The following is a 16,760-nucleotide window of genomic DNA, read 5'->3' as shown; positions in this document are numbered from 1 at the left end:
TCTTATACTCCCTCCTTGACCTATTCGTGTTCCTCCCTTTCCTATATGTGCGTATATTTCTACATATACTTGCACGCGTCCGATGTGCCTCCTTTCCTTATCGGCCCTCCCCTCCCTCTTCTGTCGTTAACTTTAGCAACATGGAGTCCTGGCTCCTCGCTGCCGTACTCGTCTGGTATGTCGATCCCTCTCACACAATGCCCCTCGATACAAAGCGACCTCTCCAACCCTGATCCAACATGACCACGTGAGCTCACTTTTCACTCTCAGGATCTTTCGTTACTTCCGCCTAATCGTGAACTGCATCTCTCATTGGACTTACCGTCCCATCCCCCCGCCCAAAAATGCAACATACACATCTCAGGACGTCACGATCATCTGCCCTACAATCGCCACTGGTGGGCCGGAATTAGAAGGGACGTTGCGAACATGTCTACAATCGAACCCCTACCAGCTCTTCCTGGTGACCGTCGACGCGAACGTCGACAACTTGACCAAAATCGCCAACGCCATCGACCCGAAAAAGATCAGTGTCTTGAGCATTCGGGAGGCGAACAAACGCCGTCAAATGTGCAGAGCCATTCCCCAGGTCAGCACTCGCATCACCATCTTCGTTGACGACGATGTCATCTGGCCCTCGACCGTCCTACCATGGATCCTCGCACCCTTTGAGGACCCCCGGACTGGTGGCGTGTGCACATCACAGAGGCTGAAGAGGGCGGAGGGTGCGGGCATTTGGAGCTTCCTGGGCGCCGCTTACCTGGAACGCCGCAACTTCGACTGCTCCGCTTGTCTGCACATCGACGGCGGTCTGCCTTGCCTCTCCGGTCGCACGGCAGCGTATCGGAGCAGCATTCTTCAGGAAGAAGCCTTCACCCATGGCTTCACCCATGAGGAATGGCGCACGTGCCAGCTGAACGCCGACGACGACAATTTCATCACACGCTGGCTGTACGCGCACAAATGGAAGATTGCCATGCAGTATCACAAGGAGGCCGAGGTGCAGACCACCCTTGAAGACGGACCCCGGTTCATCAGTCAGTGTCTCCGGTGGGTGCGAAGTAATTGGCGAAGCAACTTGACCAGCATGTTTGTCGAGCGGCATTACTGGAGGTGTGTACTCTCCTGTGATTTGCGTACGATGCTTCTTCTTTCTAACAACTCTCTCAGATCCCAGCCGTGGAGCACGTATTCCGTATTGCAGACCACCATCACCGCCTGGGCCTTTCCATACGACTGCCTCAACTTCTTCACCTGGTACCAGGCTTCCCGCACCTGGACGGCAGACAACCGCACGACTTTGTTGGTATTCATGCTCTGTTGGATGTATTTGTTCAGCAAGACCGTGAAGCTATGGGGCCACTACTTCCGCTATCCGGCCGACGTCGTCTACATCCCAGCCTACATTCTCTTCGGATACTTTCACGGCCTCATCAAGCTTTGGGGACTCTTGACATTGAGCGAGGTAAGTTTTTTATCATTCCTTACCTTGACGTCTCCGTCACTAACATCCTCGCCAGACTACCTGGGGTTCCCGAGATGGCGCCGACACAGACGACAGCGTGCGTATGATACGCCTGCCAGCGTACGGCTCCACGGATCCCGATGGCCACAAATCCGAGACATTCGAGTACGGGCACGACGACTTTACGCAACAGCTTCCGGCCTACGACTCTCACAACCCACATCATCATCAAGTCACGACCCCACCTGCATTGCCACTCATCACGATCGATCACGACTGAAACGAAACATTACCTCTATTTTTCCGGCATCATACGATACCCTCCTCGACCGGATCACACGACACGACCTCTTACTTTTGCGACGTCCCTCTATTCTCCCCTTTCTTTCGGCTGCGGGACTTGGCGATCATAGAGAGTAGATGAGACGGCATCATCTGCCCCCTTGGAGAACGACGCCAGTCCCAACCATTGGTGCTTCTGAATTGCGTTTCCCTCCAAAAGTACATGCGAAAATTTGGGCGGTTCTTTTCTTGCTCGGCCTAAACAAAAACTGGGATTGTCGTGCTATGGGCCTGGGCTTTTTTTCTTCCCTCAGACACGCGCAAGCCGACTGCTCTCTGACCCTTTCATCACTCTGGGTGGAGGGAATGTGCGTGTCAGCGGCGGGCCTGGTTATTTGTTTTGCAAACTGTGGGCTGCATTATGCGACTTAGTTTAGTGTATATTAACGCCGGTGAGGATCTCCTTTTATCCTTTCCGCAAGACGCCGAATGCCCGCCTTATCACGATCGTCTCATGATTCATCTCACCTCAAGCACCTCCACTGTCGGTGTAAAGTCGCTCCGACGCAAAGGCATCCTCGTTTCTCCCACATCCCATCTAAACAGAAGCACACAAACACTACCTCCATTACCTTAGCTCCCACCACAGCTCGGGAGTTGCAAAGAGTGGCAGCTGTCATTAGCCTGCATGAGCAAGCTTGGTGCCACCGCGGGGGCCCTTTCGTTTTTTGCGGGCCATGCTGAAATGCAATGCACCGCAGCCAGCAAGCCCCAAATCTGCACGCAATCCTCCGGCCCCCCCCCCCCCCCCCCCCCCCCCCTCGAGAAAGTCTACGCGCCCTCCGCTCTTATCAATGGGGCTTTTCGCTGCGAGGCGCCCCGTCGGAGCGCCGTTGTTGTACAGTATTGTCATTGCTTGCTGGTGAGCCGCGACGACGCGTCAGATGAGTTGGGTGGGACCGCGTTGGTCGCCCGGACTTTGATTAGTGGCTTTGGTAAGGCTCATGTAATTCCCTTTCATGGTGCAACGCGACATCTGAGGCTAGGGTGAGCGAGGGCGTCAGGTTACCGATGACTCGGCAAGCAGCTCACAATCAATCCAACGTTCCATGGATTGCTACACGCCGAACATAACTCCCGGTCTGCATGGCTGCAGTCAATCAAAACAAAGCTCTCGCGCCCTCCACTCGCGAGAGATGAAGCCCCCCTCTCCGAGCTCGTGATCTTGCAGGGATGGCGCGGCGCCGACAGACGAATGGAGCGAAGAGCATGCACGTCAATCTGCAGAAAGCCACGTACAACAGGTACCTACCTATCCTGCCCGCTCGCGTTGCCCCATCTGCCCTTTTCGTCTCGGTCCGTTTCGTGCTCGAGCGCGAACGCTTGTGGGAAAAGGGCAGGTGGGATCGGCGGGGGGCGGTGATGGCTAACAGGCAATCCTTGTCGTCCGCGGCCGCTTGTTCTTCCGTCGGGGGCCAGGCCGAGCTGAGCTGCTTTCCCTTGTGGGTGAGTGCACAGAGAGGCAACGAAGAAAGAAAGGGCCATTGGAAAACCTTGTGCGGATTTCATGGTTTTCTCACTCTCAAACCTGCCGAATGGGATCCATATGGGTCGGATGTTTCGTCGATGGCCATCGCTGCGTAGGTACGTTGGGACGATCAACTCTATCTACCTTCCTTCTTCCGAGTTTCTTATTCCCACGGCTTTGATCTTCTGGGCTGACGTGCTGCATGCTGCTGCTGGCTGAAAGTCGAGCCTTGGAGAATCGGCGAGTCCGCTCGCAATACGAGGGCGGCTTTCTTGGCGTGCTGCAGCACGATCTGGCCGCCCAGACTGACCGCATCCCCAACGAGCTGAGGGCGTAGAAGGCGCACCTCGAGCACAGCTGATGAGTGACTCCAAGACACGACACCACCGTCATCGGCGCGACCGCCGTCGCCGTCGCGCGCGATCTCCGGCCCCGCATCCAATGTTCGATGGCGCCGCACTAGCTGGAACTCCATCGGAAGTCTGGCCGGGCTCAGCGGCCAAGCAGCCTATGTATTCTCCCAGTCGCGAGTTTCGTATCGAGGAGCCAGCTCCGTCCAGCCGCGGGGCCGGCTCCGTGAGGGCCTAGCTTCTTGGTCGGCGATGTTAGAGTTGTGCAGCGCTTGCTTGCGTGCTCGCGAGACTACTGCAGTACAGTACGGGAGACTCAAGCAAGGAGCTTCTTGCGGGAGGGTGTAGAGGTAGGCCTGATGGGAGTCGGAGGGTGTGCAGGTGAGGGGAAAAACTTGAAAACTATGCAGAAACTTTCGATGTCAGCTATCGTGATGTATCTGAAACTACCCAGTTCAATATGATGCGATTGATCCTTTCAAGTTGCAATGCAGCATGCCTCAATTGAAGTGCTACTCAGACCGAAGCCGGTAAGCTATAGTTGAAGTCGTTGAGATGTAAGAGGGAGTGAGAGTGAGACAAGACGGTGAGGTGTGAAGGTATTAATGTATTATTCTATTGTGAAAAGATCAAATAAATTGCAAACCCAAACTCCCTCGCTGAATGCTCGCTTGCTAATCTCAAAATCCTCAAACAAATGCAACAACATGATCGCTTTTCGAATGCATCAAGGAGTGACGGGGGCCATCAGTGTCTAGTTGGCGAGGGTGGGCTGCGCGCTGGAGGTGATGCTGCTGGTGAATGGGGGCGGGACGACGCTGCTGGCGTAGGAGGTGGTGCTGTAGGGAGGCGGCGAGGTGGGGCAGGGGTGCCAGTCGGTGACGGTCGAGGTGATGGTCTTGACCGGCGCCGAGGGGCAGGGGAAGTAGTCGGTGACGGTCTTGGTCTTGGTCTCGGTCTGGAAGACGTATTGCGTATCGGTGACGGTCTTGCGGGGCAGCACCGAGGTGATGGTATCGGTAACAGTCTGCCTGCCAAGGGTCTTCGTAACCGTGGTCGGGACGGTGACGGTCGAGGTCTGCGTGACGGGGTACCACTCGGTGACGGTCTGGACGGCCTCAGTGATGGTGGTGGTCCACTCGGGCTTCAGGATGGTGGTGGTCCACTTGGGCTTGATGATGGTCGTCGTGAACTTGGGCTTGATCACGGTCGTGGTGGTGGTGGTGGTCGGGGGTGGGCAATTGTGGTTCCATGGGCCCCAGCCGCCTGGGCCACCCGGGCCGCCGTGCGGGCCCCAGGGGTGCGTGGGCACCGCGGGGCAGGGAGAGTGGTCGGTAACCGTGCTGGTCTTGGTGATGGTGTCGACCATAGTCGTCGTGTACCAGTTCTGCTTCGTCACACCGCTGAGGATGGAGGTGGTGGGGGCAGTGTAGGTGGTCGGAGTGTAGAAGGGGGTGGTAGTGGGGGCGGTGTAGGTAGTTGGGGTGAAGGGAGAGACCGAGGCGGAAGAGTCGTCGCGGCGCTCAAGAGGAGCAGCAGAAGCAAGGCCAAGGATGGCAACGAAGGCGATGGCAGAATGCATTGTGAAGATGTTGTTGTTGCGGTTGGATGAAGATAGGAGATAAGAAATGTTGCCGGAGTTGCTGTAGTGAGAGGTCGAAGTTGAATGCAGATAGGAAATTGACAAAGGAAACTGACAAAGGAAATAAGGAAATAGGAAAGATGTTGCTGGTTGTTGTTGTTGTGTTGGTGTGTTGATGAGAGAGAAAGATCGTGGAGTTGGTGGTGCAGAGGGGCCTCTATATACCTTTTCGCGCGCGCATTACACTTTGCTCTCGGCGTGACTGACGGCGCAGATACGAGAGGGTGTTTCTAAACTGGGCGCTGGCAGTACGAGGTGACGTGAGTGTCCCGCGGGCAGCGCAGCCAAGTCGCCGGGTGGTGGGGGAGAGCGTTGCACGTCGCCGGAGGCTTTTCCGTCGCCAGATTCTCGTGACTCTCGTGTCGATGCGCTTCCCACTTCCGGATTGCTACAGAGCACGGCGATTCTCAGCCAATCAGGGCGCAAAGAGATGGCGCAGTCTTCTGGTTCGGAGCTGGCGCCACCAGGTTGCATGAGAGAAAAGCGCCGGAAATCCTCCACCTCGGCCGCGGCCCGCTGCTGTTTTTGGCTGGCCAAGCTCCAAGGTCACGTTCGGCTAGAGTCCTCCTCTCACACCACCTCCGAAAATTGCGCCGGCCCTTTCGTACGAGACCCATGAATACGAATGGCTTGCAGATACGTACGAGGCGCGCCGCGGAGTAGACGGCGTCGTTACAACGGTCTTCCCTGCTGCTGTCGAAGCTTAGTGTGATGGAAGAGACATGCGGATGTGCCATTGGACGTCAGCATCGTTCACGTCTGCAACACAGCCCACAGGGTGGTGCATCACCCTCATTCATTCTGCTCGTAATCATGAAGTCTGGAACAATAGCCACTCCGCTGTGCCGTGTGTCCAAGCACAACGCCGTGATGCCGCTCCTGCCCAATGCACGCTCGAATCACGTGATCTCCATCCCTTCCTCGTTCTCGTTCTCGTCTGCGTCCCCGTCCGCCTCGCCATCGTCCCCATCGACAGTCGTGCCTGCTGTGCTCCCCACGCGGCCCCTCTTCCTTCCATTCCCCCACAGCATGCCACTCCCTAACCTTGCACCACCTAGCCCGCCTACAGCCTCCAACTCGTCCCCTCCCACCACTCTGCCCTCTGCATCAACACCCTCGCAAAGCTCCAGCATGGCAGAGCGCTTCAAACGTCTGAATCCGTCCGTTCGCACCACACGACCCCAGTGCGTCATGCAGAAACTCGCCGCACGTCTTTTGAGCCAATCTTCCTGCGCCGTGCTTGCGCGATCAAATATCAGCGCTGCATGTTGCACATCGAGGTCGCGCACCAGTCGATTGACGCAGAGGTGGCGGAGTCGCGGCATGTCGTAGATGTTGCTCATCACGAGCATGTTTGCCACGTCTTCCAGTGTTGGTCCGCCGATGGTGTTGTTCTCAGCCGGCGGACTCGAGATGCTGTCGGTGTAAAGATAGTAGAGAAAGGCCTTGACGGCCGGGTAGGGTTCGGGGATGTGCATGCGACGCGAGTGGAACTCTTGCATTTGAGAGTTGTAGAGTCGGGCGAAGTGAGGCCATCTGGCACTGAGGATGAGGCGGTGAACGTGGATGGGAGGGGACTGGTTTGACTCGGTTTCTCGCTGCGAGTTCGTCGCCGCCAGGGATCCGTCTTCAGACATGGTTTCGATGTCGTAGTCATCCGTTCGTGTGGCGGTGATTGTAAAGTCGGTCCCTGCGCCCGATTCAGGAGGCTGATTGAACGTCCGCGCGAGGTCTGCCCCGATGGCAGATAGATGGGAGGAGATGTGATTGTCAGACGTCGGTAGTCGTGGCTCATTTCTCGAATCTTGGCTCAGCTTGTTGCCCAGCAGGCCGAATTTGCGAAGATCGATGGGCAAAACGTCGCTCAGGTACTCCTCAGTCTCATCGCCGTCTCGCGCTTCCCTCGGACATCCTAGCAGCCAGGCATGTGTCCCGTCCACATCCATGCAGCAGTAGTGCCATCGATACGTCGGGGAGAAGAGATCTTTGCCGTCTGCCAGCTTCTGCCATCGTAGAGAGTCCAGGTCGAGCGCGGACAGGGATGTGTCGAGGGGCATGTTCGTTGCCGGGGTGACAAAGTCTAGCATGCAGCCGGAGCTGAAGACGTGAAAGTGAGTGCCGACATTCTGGATCGGCAGATTTGGCGAAGAGATGAATTTGACAGAGCTGATCGCTCCGGGTGCAACCGGTGGTGGAGTCCGCTGGATCTGCGTCGCTGAGTTTGACTGTACGCTGCTGGTGTTGGCGGCGTATCCAGTGGTACCCATGGCCGTCTGCTGTCCAAAGGCGTAGCCTTCACCCAGTCTCCGGGCATCTTCCGACCCGGCCATGCCGTAGCTTGGCCCGCCTTCAAATGCCGGAGTACCTCTGAAGTCCAGCCACCAGACATCACTCGACCGTTCCATTTCCTCGCTCATTCCTCCGCTCACCCAAATCTTCCCTCCCCACACCCAGCTGCTGTGATCGTAGCGGGCCACGAACCTCCAAGTACGGCTCCATGTCCACGTTTTGAGATCGAGAAAGCAGATATCATCCAGCACCACATTATCACTGCCTGTCATACCCCCGCAGACGAACAGCTTATCATCGTGGATGACAGCCGAATGCCTTGCCCGGCCTCTCGGAATGGGACCGTTGATGTCTGGCTGCGTCCAATGAGCCGTCTTGATGTCGAATATGACGACATCCGAGAGGTGTATGCGATGCTCATTCTCTCCGCCATATACCAGTAACTTGTCGCTTTGCCAGAGACATGCAGTATGTCCCATGCGCACGCCGGGGATGTCACCGTAGTTATCGACCAAACTCCACTGCTTGGCTGCAAGGTTCAACTTGAGCACATGATTGTACACTTCGTCGGTGTATTGGTCGAACCCGCCAAAGGCATATATTGCTTCGTTGCCCACGTAGGTGACTGAGGCATTGACTAGGCAGGCCGGTCGCTGTCCGACGGTGGTGATGATCTTGGGCAGATAGGGATCTATGGTGCGTCGTCTGCTGTTCTTGGCAGGAGATCGAGCCATGACATAGGTGTTATTGGACGCTGTCGAGACTCGCGAAGAGTTGGCGTGAGAGGAAGGTGTTTGCTGGTGGGAAGCCGGGCCAGCGACAGCAGACTGGATGGCCGCGAAGGTGTAAGGGGGAGGTTGTGTGAAGCTGCCCGGACCCGCCATGACGAAAGGCTAGCACAGTGGCATTCTTCTTGTCCAATATTCCATCTCGAGTGAAGTTGTAATCCCGCTCATATGCCCGCGGTCAAGTGCTTTCATCAGGTCAGCCCGCCCAGGGCAGGCACCAATGACGATCTTTGCAGCAGGCTTGCCAAAAGCGGTCTTAGCGCGCGGCATAAGCCTTAACTCCAATCCACATTGTCCATCGGCACGTGGTTGCCCCGGAGATGGGCTTGGCGTCAACGCCTCTCAAAACGCTTGCATCCCGAACCTCACCCTTCTCTTCTTCCTCCTCCTCCTCCTCTCCTCACCCTCGCCCTCCTCGATTCTCTCTACACGCACTCAGCCTTTTCAGGCCCCTCAAACCATACCAATCAACGGCTTTACTGCAAATATTCCGCACTCAACATACTAACGGATCCCTTAACTGGGTCATCTACAGCAACCATCAACAACACAGCAATATCTCGCGGATATGGCAACCGTCTCAGTAATCACCCCCATCAAACTTCGCCGTGATGGTATCTTCTCCACCCGTCTCGCTGGCGGCCGTGCTCCTCTTACGCCCTCCCCCAAGACGCCCCGTCCTCAAGCCGTGCAAGAACCGGCCGAAAGCATCCACCATGGCAACGCCAACCTGATGTCCCGCTTCTCTCGCTCAGTGTCGAAGACCAACGTCCGAGACTCGCCCAAGTCAAACATTGCGAGCCGTCCGTCTCAGCACTCGCCAAGACGTCTCGACCAATTCACCAGTGACTTCACCCTCACTGGCACCGGCCCGCGACCAAGCACCGCGACATCTGCCAAGAACACGCCATCTCGCTCTCGTCTGGGACGTTCGGGCTCCGTGCATCGCACCCCCAAGCGGAGTCAGAGCAACATCAACTACAAGGCTGTGGATCGCTTCATCCCCAACCGCACCGCCAGCGAGGCCATCACCACTTCTGGCGCGGCTGCCAAGCTCGACAATGAACACACCCCAGCCCGCCGACCAAAGTCAAGCGCTAGCGAAGGGTCCGCAGTGCTAGCTGCAAGCGCGTTTGACTATGGTCGTTCGCATTCTTCTTCTGCCGATCCCACCGGCACCTTGTCCCTCGACGGCCTGAACCTGAACGACTCCAACGAGGATGACGAAGACTACGCTCCCCGCGGCAAGAAAAGCCCAAACACTGCTGCATACCAGCAATCAGTCGCCGAAGCCTGCGGAGTCAGCATCAAGCAACGCATCCTCGCGTTCAAGCCTGCCGCCCCAGAATCTTCCCGTCCGATTGATCTTCGATCTCAGTACAACCGGCCCCTCAAGCCTGCGGCTGCCTCTGCATCGCAGTTCAAGCGTCGTGTGTTGACCGCACCGGAGCGTGTCCTCGATGCTCCGGGTCTCGTCGACGACTACTACCTCAACCTTTTGGACTGGTCGAGCGGCAACCAGGTCGCTATCGGTCTCGAGCGCAGCGTTTACGTCTGGTCTGCGGAATCCGGCACTGTCAACCCCCTCCTCGAATGCCCAGCCGACACCTACATCGCCTCGGTCAAGTGGTCCGGTGACGGCGCGTACGTCGCCGCCGGTCTCGGCACTGGTGAGGTCCAGATCTGGGACGTTGAGGAGGGCACCAAGCTCCGCAGCATGTACGGTCACGACACCCGTGTGTCCGTCATGGGCTGGAACAAGCACACCCTCTCCACCGGCGCCCGCTCCGGCCTCGTCTTTAACCACGACGTCCGCATCGCCCAACACAAGGTCGCCGAGCTCGTCTCCCACACCTCGGAAGTCTGCGGCCTCGAATGGCGCGCCGACGGCGCCCAACTGGCCACCGGCGGTAACGACAACCTCGTCACAATCTGGGACGCACGTCACCTCAACGCCCCCAAATTCCAAAAGACCAACCACAAGGCCGCCATCAAAGCTCTGGCCTGGTGTCCGTGGCAAAGCAACCTCCTCGCCACCGGCGGCGGGTCCCACGACCGCCACATCCACTTCTGGAACACCACCTCCGGTGCGCGCGTCAACAGCATCGACACCGGCTCGCAAGTCACCTCCCTTCGCTGGAGTCTGGCGTACAAGGAGCTCGTCTCTTCCTCTGGTTTCCCCGACAACTCCCTTTCTATCTGGTCTTACCCTACCCTGGTCAAGAACATTGAAATTCCCGCCCACGAATCCCGCGTTCTGCACTCCGCGCTCAGCCCGGACGGACAGATGTTGGCGACGGCGGCAGCAGATGAGAGCCTGAAGTTCTGGAAGGTGTTTGAGAAGAAGGCGGGCACGGCGAATTTGGTGGACGGTGGTGTTGCGAGCGCAAAGGCTGGCCTCACCAAGGCTACGACGATTCGGTAGATGATGGGTGCGGGGAGGAAGATGGTTTCGTACTATTCAATGCTTGGGACAAAGCGGTAATGGGATCTTGTTTTTTTTGTTTTCACAGTGCTGCCCGTAGCTTCTGTAACAGGCTACCAATACATTCGTTTGACGTTCTCGTGTCGCTGCCTCGAGTGCCCACGAGAAGAACCATCTACCGTTACATCGCAGTCTTTCATCCGCCAAAACCCAATGCTGTATGCATCGCTAAGAAGCCAAGCGAACCAACCAACCCAAAAAGCACGCCTAACGAATACTAACCCCACTGCGATCGGTAAACATGCGCGTCGCCACATTCATCGCCGCCAGCTCCTGAAACAGCAGCTTGGCCGCGTACGGGATGACTATCTGCGCAATCTTGGTCTTGTTGCGGCACGGGCGGCACTCAAACTGCTGCTGCTGGATCTTGGCAATGGGCGTCATGAGGCCGCAGATTTCGCAAATGTGCACGCGAAACGCGTCGGAGACGTCGAGCAGGCGCTCCTTGAGGAAGGCCGAGGCGCCGTGCGAAATCATGCAGTCGCGCTCCATCTCGCCGAAGCGCAGGCCGCCGTCGCGCGCGCGGCCTTCGACGGGTTGACGCGTGAGGATTTGCAGCGGCCCGCGCGCGCGGGCGTGGATTTTGTCGTCGACCATGTGACGCAGGCGCTGGTAGTAGGTGGGGCCGAGGAAGATTTGGGCGGCGAGTTTCTTGCCCGTGTGCCCGTTGTACATGACTTCGAAGCCGCGCTGCTGGAAGCCGCTGTCGGCGAGGATGCTGGAGATGCTGGAGATGGTGACGTCGGTAAAGGGGGTGGCGTCGCCTTCTTGTCCAGTCACTGCGCCGACTTTGGAGAGGAGACATTCGATCAAGTGAGCAATTGTCATGCGAGAGGGAATGGCGTGGGGGTTGATGATGATGTCGGGGGTGAGGCCCTCGGCGGTGAATGGCATGTCTTCTTGTCGGTATGTTATACCGATCGTACCCTTTTGACCGTGGCGGGAGGCAAATTTGTCGCCAATCTGCGGGACTTTTGTCGTCCTCGTGCGGACTTTGACGAACCTCAGGCCTTCCAAGTTGGTAGTGAGGAGGACTTGGTCCACAATGCCGTTCTCGGTACTTCTTAGAGGAGTTGAGACGTCGCGCTTCACGTGGAGTTTGGTGCGCTGACCGAGCTCCTCCGCATCCGGTGCAATGGGGGCGGTCTTTCCGATGATGATGTCCTCACCGCTCACTCGTGCACCAGGAGAGATGATACCATCATCGTCCAGCTTGTCGTATGTGCCGTGCTTCATCCTGAGAGTGTCGCTTCGGACCGGCTTCTCGAACGCTTCCACCACGCTCATTCCCACTCGCTTCTCCTGGTCGAGGTAAGAGCGGAAGAAGAGACTCCTGAAGAGTCCGCGGTCGATGGAACTCTGGTTCATGATGACGGAATCTTCCTGATTGTATCCAGAATAGCATGCAATAGCCACAATCGCGTTTTGTCCGGCGGGCAGATCACGGAACTTGAGGAATTCCATGCTTCTCGTCGTCGCCAAAGGCTTCTGGGGATAGTACAGCACGTTGGCCATCGTATCCATGCGAACGTTGTAGTTCGTCAACGTAACACCCATAGCTTGCTTGCCCATGGCCGATTGATAGGTGTTTCTGGGACTCTGGTTGTGATCGGGGAAGGGGATGATGCTCGCGCAAATACCCAAGATCATGGCCGGATGGATCTCACAATGAGTCCAGGTCCGCACGAACTTGTTGGGCTTCGCCTTGATTCTTCGGTGTGGATCATCCTTGGAGTCGGGCAGTTCATAGCCATCCCGCACCACGCGATGCTCTTCCAAATCTTCGGGCGTCATGATGATCATCGCCGTCTCCTCTTCCTCCGCATCGAGATACTCAACGACGCCCTGCTTGATGAGATCTCGCCAATGCATCCAGTTCTCGTTATCGGACGTATCTTCCTTTTCCTGCTCGCTGAGCCCTTGTGATTCGCTTGACTCGAGGAACTCCTTGTACCCTTTGAGCCTGTCGATATGCTCTTTCTTCAGCACGAGATGGCCGCGGTTCTCCGATTTCGGATCGTTGTCAATGACAAACAGCGGTCGGCACACGCGACCGGCATCCGTGAAGATCTTGATCTCTCGCTCGCGCACATCTCGAATGATGGTGACCTCGAAGCTGATGAGACCTTTGCGTCGAATCTCGAGAAGTGTCGATGTAAGTTGACCGGGGTTGCGATGCACTCCGACCCAAGTACCGTTGACAAAGACCTTTGTCGAGTCGGGGTTCATGATGGGGTCGTATTCTTCCAGCAGTTCCATGCCGCGCTGGCGCATGTAGTCCACCAGCGGCATCCCTGGTGTTCCCACAGAGACGTAACACATCAAACTGAGATTCTTGACCAGACCACAAGCCTGACCTTCGGGCGTTTCTGCGGGACAGATCAGACCCCAGTGAGTGTTGTGCAGCTGTCGGGGCTTGGCGATCTTTCCGTCTCTCCCGATGGGAGTGTTCGTTCTCCGCAGATGTGACAATGTGGAAGCATAGGTGTATCGATTCAGCACTTGACTCACACCAGCTTTTGCACTCGCCGCTTTCTTTTGGTCGCCCCAGTTGCCAGTTGCCAAACAGTACCGCAGTCCAGAGGTGATGATGTTACTCTTCACCGCCAAGTTCAAGTTGAACTCTTTGCCAGACTCCACACAGCGGTGGAGGTAGTTCTTCATGTCTTTGACCAGCTGGGAGAATTTCAGTCGGAAGACCTGCGCCATCAACGGCCCAGCCAAGTCGAGACGCTTCTTTCCAAAATGGTCTCTGTCGTCCTCTTCCGTCCTACCCAAAGCGCATTGCAGAAGTCGATTCACCATATATCCCAAGAAGAAAGCTTTGCGCGTTTCCGCGCCTTCCTCCTGCGAGATGTGTGGAAGGAATTCCTTCTGCATGATGTCGCGGGCGTACTTGATACGCTTCTCCTTGGACCCTTGCTGCTGTCCTCTTCGTCCGATGAAGTCCAGCGCAATGTCACGTTCTTGCACCACGAACGCTTCTTCCAAGCAGGGCTTGAGCATTTCCAAGATGGCCGTATCGTCTCTCCTGCAAATGTGGTTGAGGATGTCCTCGTCGGAGACGATGCCGAGTGCTCGGAAGACGATGGCGATGGGGATGTCGCTTTTGATGTACGGCAAGCTGACTTTGATCGTGCGGCCAAATGCACCGCCTTTGCCACCGTCGCCGCCGGCGAAGAGCTTCACCTGCATACTGCTAATAAGCCGGGTGCCCTTCTCCACCGCGCTTCGGATCTCCGCCACGACGGGAGTCGGCGAGTTCTTCTTCTTGAAGACTTGTACAATATTGGCCGCACTACGCTCCTGCGCGATCAGCACCTTCTCGCTGCCGTTGATGATGAAGTAGCCGCCTTGATCAAAGGGGCACTCCTGGAAGGCATAGAGCTCTGCTTCTGACCGGTTGCGCAGGGTGCAGATCTTCGACTTTAACATGACCGGCAACTTTCCGATGAAGACGCGCACTTCGCCCACATCGTTCTTATCCTCCGGGTCGTCCTCCCAGAACGTCTCGGTCTCTTGTCCATCCCAGTCTGCAGGTGGCTCCCATCTTCCAGTCTCTTTGTCAAACTCTGCGCCTGCTGGCCTCTCTTTTGCGAGGAGAACTGTCTTGTTCATGCCGAGATAGATGGGGGAGGAATATGTGAGGTTTCGTAGGCGCGCTTCGTGAGGGAACAGGGGTCTGGTACTACCATCGCCCTCGGTCATGGCCGCTTGACTGATCAAGAGATTGCCGAAGTGGATCTCATACCGCCGCTTGACAGTCGTGCAGCCTGTGCCGTCCGCTTCCCCTGCAAGATTCTGGTCGAGCGCAATCGAGCCGTGCTCACTGACGATTTCCTGCATGGTGGTGCCGAAGAATTCATCAAATGAGTCCAGCTGTTGCGACACGAGACCTTTGGCATCGAAGAAGGACTGGATGACGGTCCAACAATCTTCGGCGAGGATGGCGTTGTCTTGATCGAAGTCGCCATCGGTAGCGTCCATGCCGAACGTCATGGCGCCTTCATCGCCGTTAGTGTAGGCCATCTTTACGCCTCCTGAGAAGCGCTCGGAGACTCGGATTGGGGTGCCCTCGCGTGCGCCGTTGTGTGCACCACCTGTGAGGCACCGCGCAGGGGTGACTGCGACGCGCACGAAGGAGCGCTCTTCACCCGACTTCTGACAGGCGGCCGGGGCTTGACGAGGGAGACTGTTTGGAAGTGTCGTGAGGGCGCCGTCAAGAAGTCGAGAGGGATGGGGCGATGTTCAGACCCTGCGCACGCGTAGAGAGTGTGAAGGGAATATGAAGTTTGCTGGAGGCGTTGCAGTTGACAAAGATTCCAGAGCGGGAAGATCCGCGCTGCCAAGGTGGGTCTGATTGGCTGAGTGCACTCGACGCTAGCGCGTGTTGCCGCCGCTTGCGCAGACCCTCTGCACCTCGCTAGCTCTCGCATCTTCCCGTAACCTGAACATGCGGCCCTCTTCCATGGACGCCAAAATGATCGGTCGACGACACGTAGCTGTGCAAGAGTCGGAATCTCACGAAGAAGCAGGAATGAGGCAAAATGTCCGCCTCTTTCATCCGGCCGACTGCCAATCGAGCAGTGCATCTTCGAATGATCCCGCGGCCGTCCAACTTGGCGGAATCACGAGAGATCATGCGCCTGCTCTCGCAATTCGGAGAAGTCGAATACTTCCGGAGTTTGAAGTATGATGCTGCGTCTGCGCCAGGCGCTGCGCTGGTGATTTACAAAGATGCGGACGCGGCAAAGGAATGCTTGAAGAGAAGCCCGATCAGGTTTCGAATGGGAAGAGCGTCGGACAAACCACGAGCGGAGCAGCAAGTGTCGGAAGGGGACGATTCGTCGTATATGGAAGCGGCACCATCAAGCCTTCCGAGCGGTTCGCAACGAAACTACCCATCAGCTCAATCGCGAGGGATGTCTACTTCTCCCATCCCAACGCCTCCGCACCCGAAAGTCCGTATGCCCTTTGATCAGCCTCCACCTGCCGATCCCCCTAGACTCGACCAAGAAGACAGCAGGATGTTCCAGATAATCACCAATCGCAGCGTTCGAAACTTCCGCGACCACATCAACGCAGGCGCTTACCACGGCAACTTTGGCCTCGACCCCAAAAGTCCAGGGCAGGAGGATCTGGCGCGCAAGGTTCCGTATTCGGGCTTGAGTTGTGTGAATTGGAAAGCCGTCGATCGGCCGTGGAGAGTGATTGCTCAAGAGAAGCAGAAGTCTTCAACGTTGAGTCTTGGTCAGATGGCTCGGAGGACTCCGAGTAATACGACACGAGACATCGAGAGTGCTTCCTCCGATCGTGTTGACATAGATCGAAAGATCGGGACAGGCAAAGATGGCCGCCTAAGTCAAGACGATACCCTCGACACCATTTTGAAGGGGTGGGAAAGCATGTTCCCTGGCGGCTCCGATACGCCTCCGCCTACACAACGCTACTCGAGAAAGCCGAAGTGATGTGAGGATCTTGTCTCGTGGCGGTCCTGAACCGTGATGTAGCCATCCCACATGCAACTGTCCCGAGCAGATCGATAGGCTACTGCACGAAATCTTCGACGGCGAAGAAAGGCCCTACTCTTCAGAGCACCAGCCGTATTGACAACAGAAAGCAGTGAACGGCGGGGAATGGCCATAAGTCTGGCGGCTAAAAGTCAAGCTATGCCGATGATCAGAGGGACATGAGCTCTGGCAATGGGGGAAATTGCAAGCAGGAGAGGAGGGGAGACAACGTCTTGCCTGTCTACCGCATGGCAGAAGGCTGAAGCAGGTCATATCCAGCGGAGATAGCTTGCCATTCGAATCAACATACACCAGGTAGTGCTACGCCATTTGCCTGAGCGGCATCGCAACCAGCTTTGGTACAGGGGAGTGCGAAGATACACAGCCCACATAGTTTATAGCTGTGTATGGCCATCAAATA

General features: G+C 56.8%; 6 protein-coding genes across 6 annotated transcripts; 3 read left to right on the top strand and 3 right to left on the bottom strand.

Annotated features, from left to right (window-relative positions):
* Nucleotides 1-140: 140 nt before the first annotated feature.
* Nucleotides 141-1,745, top strand: BDY17DRAFT_310562 (nucleotide-diphospho-sugar transferase; the record flags this gene model as incomplete). Its single annotated transcript, XM_033735452.1, has 4 exons — nt 141-175; nt 271-1,113; nt 1,171-1,465; nt 1,521-1,745. The coding sequence occupies 4 exons, from the start codon at nt 141-143 to the stop codon at nt 1,743-1,745; spliced, it is 1,398 nt and encodes a 465-aa protein (XP_033590157.1).
* A 2,634-nt stretch (nt 1,746-4,379) lies between these two features.
* BDY17DRAFT_324307 (uncharacterized protein) lies at nt 4,380-5,207 on the bottom strand (the record flags this gene model as incomplete). Its single annotated transcript, XM_033737165.1, has 1 exon — nt 4,380-5,207. The coding sequence occupies one exon, from the start codon at nt 5,205-5,207 to the stop codon at nt 4,380-4,382; it is 828 nt and encodes a 275-aa protein (XP_033590156.1).
* A 712-nt stretch (nt 5,208-5,919) lies between these two features.
* On the bottom strand, nt 5,920-8,616 carry BDY17DRAFT_297663 (uncharacterized protein). The gene has a single exon (XM_033733628.1). The coding sequence runs from the start codon at nt 8,438-8,440 to the stop codon at nt 6,167-6,169; it is 2,274 nt and encodes a 757-aa protein (XP_033590155.1). The 5' UTR covers nt 8,441-8,616; the 3' UTR covers nt 5,920-6,166.
* BDY17DRAFT_297662 (WD40-repeat-containing domain protein) lies at nt 8,617-10,905 on the top strand. Its single transcript, XM_033733627.1, has one exon. It carries the CDS (start codon nt 8,913-8,915, stop codon nt 10,767-10,769), a length of 1,857 nt encoding a protein of 618 aa, XP_033590154.1. The 5' UTR covers nt 8,617-8,912; the 3' UTR covers nt 10,770-10,905.
* Nucleotides 10,906-11,036: 131 nt separating this feature from the next.
* On the bottom strand, nt 11,037-14,816 carry BDY17DRAFT_310558 (uncharacterized protein; the record flags this gene model as incomplete). Its single annotated transcript, XM_033735451.1, has 1 exon — nt 11,037-14,816. One exon carries the CDS (start codon nt 14,814-14,816, stop codon nt 11,037-11,039), a length of 3,780 nt encoding a protein of 1,259 aa, XP_033590153.1.
* A 449-nt stretch (nt 14,817-15,265) lies between these two features.
* On the top strand, nt 15,266-16,354 carry BDY17DRAFT_150390 (uncharacterized protein). Its single transcript, XM_033729622.1, has one exon. The coding sequence runs from the start codon at nt 15,377-15,379 to the stop codon at nt 16,295-16,297; it is 921 nt and encodes a 306-aa protein (XP_033590152.1). The 5' UTR covers nt 15,266-15,376; the 3' UTR covers nt 16,298-16,354.
* The last annotated feature ends 406 nt before the right edge of the window (nt 16,355-16,760 follow it).

The sequence above is a fragment of the Neohortaea acidophila genome, assembly GCF_010093505.1.
Source record: "Neohortaea acidophila strain CBS 113389 unplaced genomic scaffold BDY17scaffold_5, whole genome shotgun sequence".
NCBI classification, from domain to species: Eukaryota; Fungi; Ascomycota; class Dothideomycetes; order Mycosphaerellales; family Teratosphaeriaceae; genus Neohortaea; species Neohortaea acidophila.
The sequence above is the reverse complement of the archived record's forward strand: the minus strand, read 5'-3'. Positions and strand labels throughout refer to the sequence as shown.

What these genes read in the sequence shown, in the direction of transcription:
- BDY17DRAFT_297662 (XM_033733627.1), top strand. Translation starts at nt 8,913, where the DNA reads ATGGCAACCGTCTCAGTAATCACCCCCATCAAACTTCGCCGTGATGGT.
- BDY17DRAFT_297663 (XM_033733628.1), bottom strand. Translation starts at nt 8,440, where the DNA reads ATGGCGGGTCCGGGCAGCTTCACACAACCTCCCCCTTACACCTTCGCG.
- BDY17DRAFT_150390 (XM_033729622.1), top strand. Translation starts at nt 15,377, where the DNA reads ATGTCCGCCTCTTTCATCCGGCCGACTGCCAATCGAGCAGTGCATCTT.